This window comes from Etheostoma cragini, chromosome 19 (assembly GCF_013103735.1).
Source record: "Etheostoma cragini isolate CJK2018 chromosome 19, CSU_Ecrag_1.0, whole genome shotgun sequence".
Classification (NCBI taxonomy): Eukaryota; Metazoa; Chordata; class Actinopteri; order Perciformes; family Percidae; genus Etheostoma; species Etheostoma cragini.
Window position 1 is genome coordinate 1,175,477 of NC_048425.1, and position 1,656 is coordinate 1,177,132.

Genomic DNA, 1,656 nt, shown 5'->3' on the forward strand with positions numbered 1-1,656 from the left:
ACACACACACACACACACACACACACACACACACACACACACACACACACACACACACACACACACACACAAAACTTTAACCAAGGTTATGGACGGTTAGAGACTTTTTGCGTTTTTCCCACATTGATTTTGTCACTTTTTGATTTTGTCACGTCATTTCGTGGGTTTTTCCCCAAATTTTTGTCAATTTTTTTTGTTTTTACATCTTTTCACATTTTAGACACTTTTATTGAAATTTTTCTCTGTTATTTTACACTTTTTTAAAGTTATTTTACCAATTGTTTTTTCTCCAAATGCTATAGAAAATTGACAAAAACTCCCAAATTCTATAAAAGTAGTGAACTGATTATTAATGTAACGTGTGAGGAGCGTTGTTGGGAACCTTCCACGTTACTTTTTTTTGAATTTTTTTTTTAAAAGAAATCCAAATTTTGGATATAGAAACTTTTTGGAAAGGGCTCAGATTAGACCCAAAGACACCAGGAGGGGTAAGGGTTAATTTCTCTGACTATTTTGGTTTTTATTGGTTATTTGATGCTATAAAATACTTTTTCATCACTACTTTTGCCACTAATTCTCTATTTTAAGATTATTTTTTGTTTTTTTCCCCTTTATTAAAGCGACAGTAGACAGACATGAAAGGGGGAGATCTGGGAGATGGGGGAGGACACGCAGCAAAGGGCCGCAGGTCGGATTCAAACCTTCTTTCTTGTCGCTTTATTATTATTATATTATTGTTTTGTTGTCTCTCACTCCCCCCCCTCCCCCCCCTTCCTGTCTCCTCACCCTGGAAAGGGGTCACCAGGAGAGTTAAGTGTTCATTCTTCAGATCAATTCTGTTTTTATTAGTTATTTGCGGCTATAAAATACTTTTTCATCATTCCTTTTGGCCCTCTTTTTTTTTTTGTGACAATTTTGGGGATTTTCCATTTATTAAAGCGACAGTAGACAGACATGAAGCGGGGAGAGAGATGGGGAATGGGGGAGGACACGCTTTATTGTTATTATTATTATTATTATTGTTTTGTTGTCTCTCACCCCCTTACACCCCCCCACCCCCTCCTGTCTCCTCACCCTGGAGTCGGCCACCCGGCCCAGTCCCAGCTCCTGGATCAGTTTGTCCACCTTCCGTTTCTTCTCCCCCTGGGAGATGGCGGCCGGGAGTCGCAGCGCCGCGGAGAAGGTGAGGTTCTCCCGCACCGTCAGGGTTCCCATCACCACGTCGTCCTGAGGACAAGAAGACACATCGTCAACATCTAAAACAAGATGGACGCCCTTGGGTTTCTGACCCAGGACGCTGTATTCATTGTTGCGCAGTTCCCTTCCTGTCCAGATTCAAAACAGGAAGCCGTGCTGAATCAAAGCCGATCCCTTGACGTCCTGTTTGTCTTCCTGTCCGTCTCACCCACCTGGACCACGTATCCAGAGAGACACTTGAAGTTTGGGGGCTGGGGGGCTCCGTCGATCAGAACCTCCCCCGTCAGACCTGCAGGGTCCTTCCGGGCCGCCAACACGTCCAGAAACCTGGACGACAAACGGATCCCCTTAAAAACTCAGACAGGAAGCTCTTCTGGTCCTTAAAGTACACGTCCTGCAGTACTACCACTCTAAAGTACACGTCCTGCAGTACTACCACTCTAAAGTACACGTCCTGCA

The 1,656-nt window shown here is 43.8% G+C and overlaps 1 protein-coding gene across 1 annotated transcript in view; it reads right to left on the reverse strand.

Annotated features, from left to right (window-relative positions):
- The window catches only part of LOC117935180 (broad substrate specificity ATP-binding cassette transporter ABCG2-like), a 17,738-nt gene that overhangs the window by 11,323 nt on the left and 4,759 nt on the right, over positions 1-1,656 (reverse strand). The window contains exons 4-5 of the mRNA XM_034857318.1: positions 1,410-1,524; positions 951-1,227 (exon numbers count right to left, since the gene is read on the reverse strand). Of these exons, the coding sequence (XP_034713209.1) occupies positions 951-1,227; positions 1,410-1,524 (392 nt within the window). The remainder of the gene's footprint in view (positions 1-950; positions 1,228-1,409; positions 1,525-1,656) is intronic.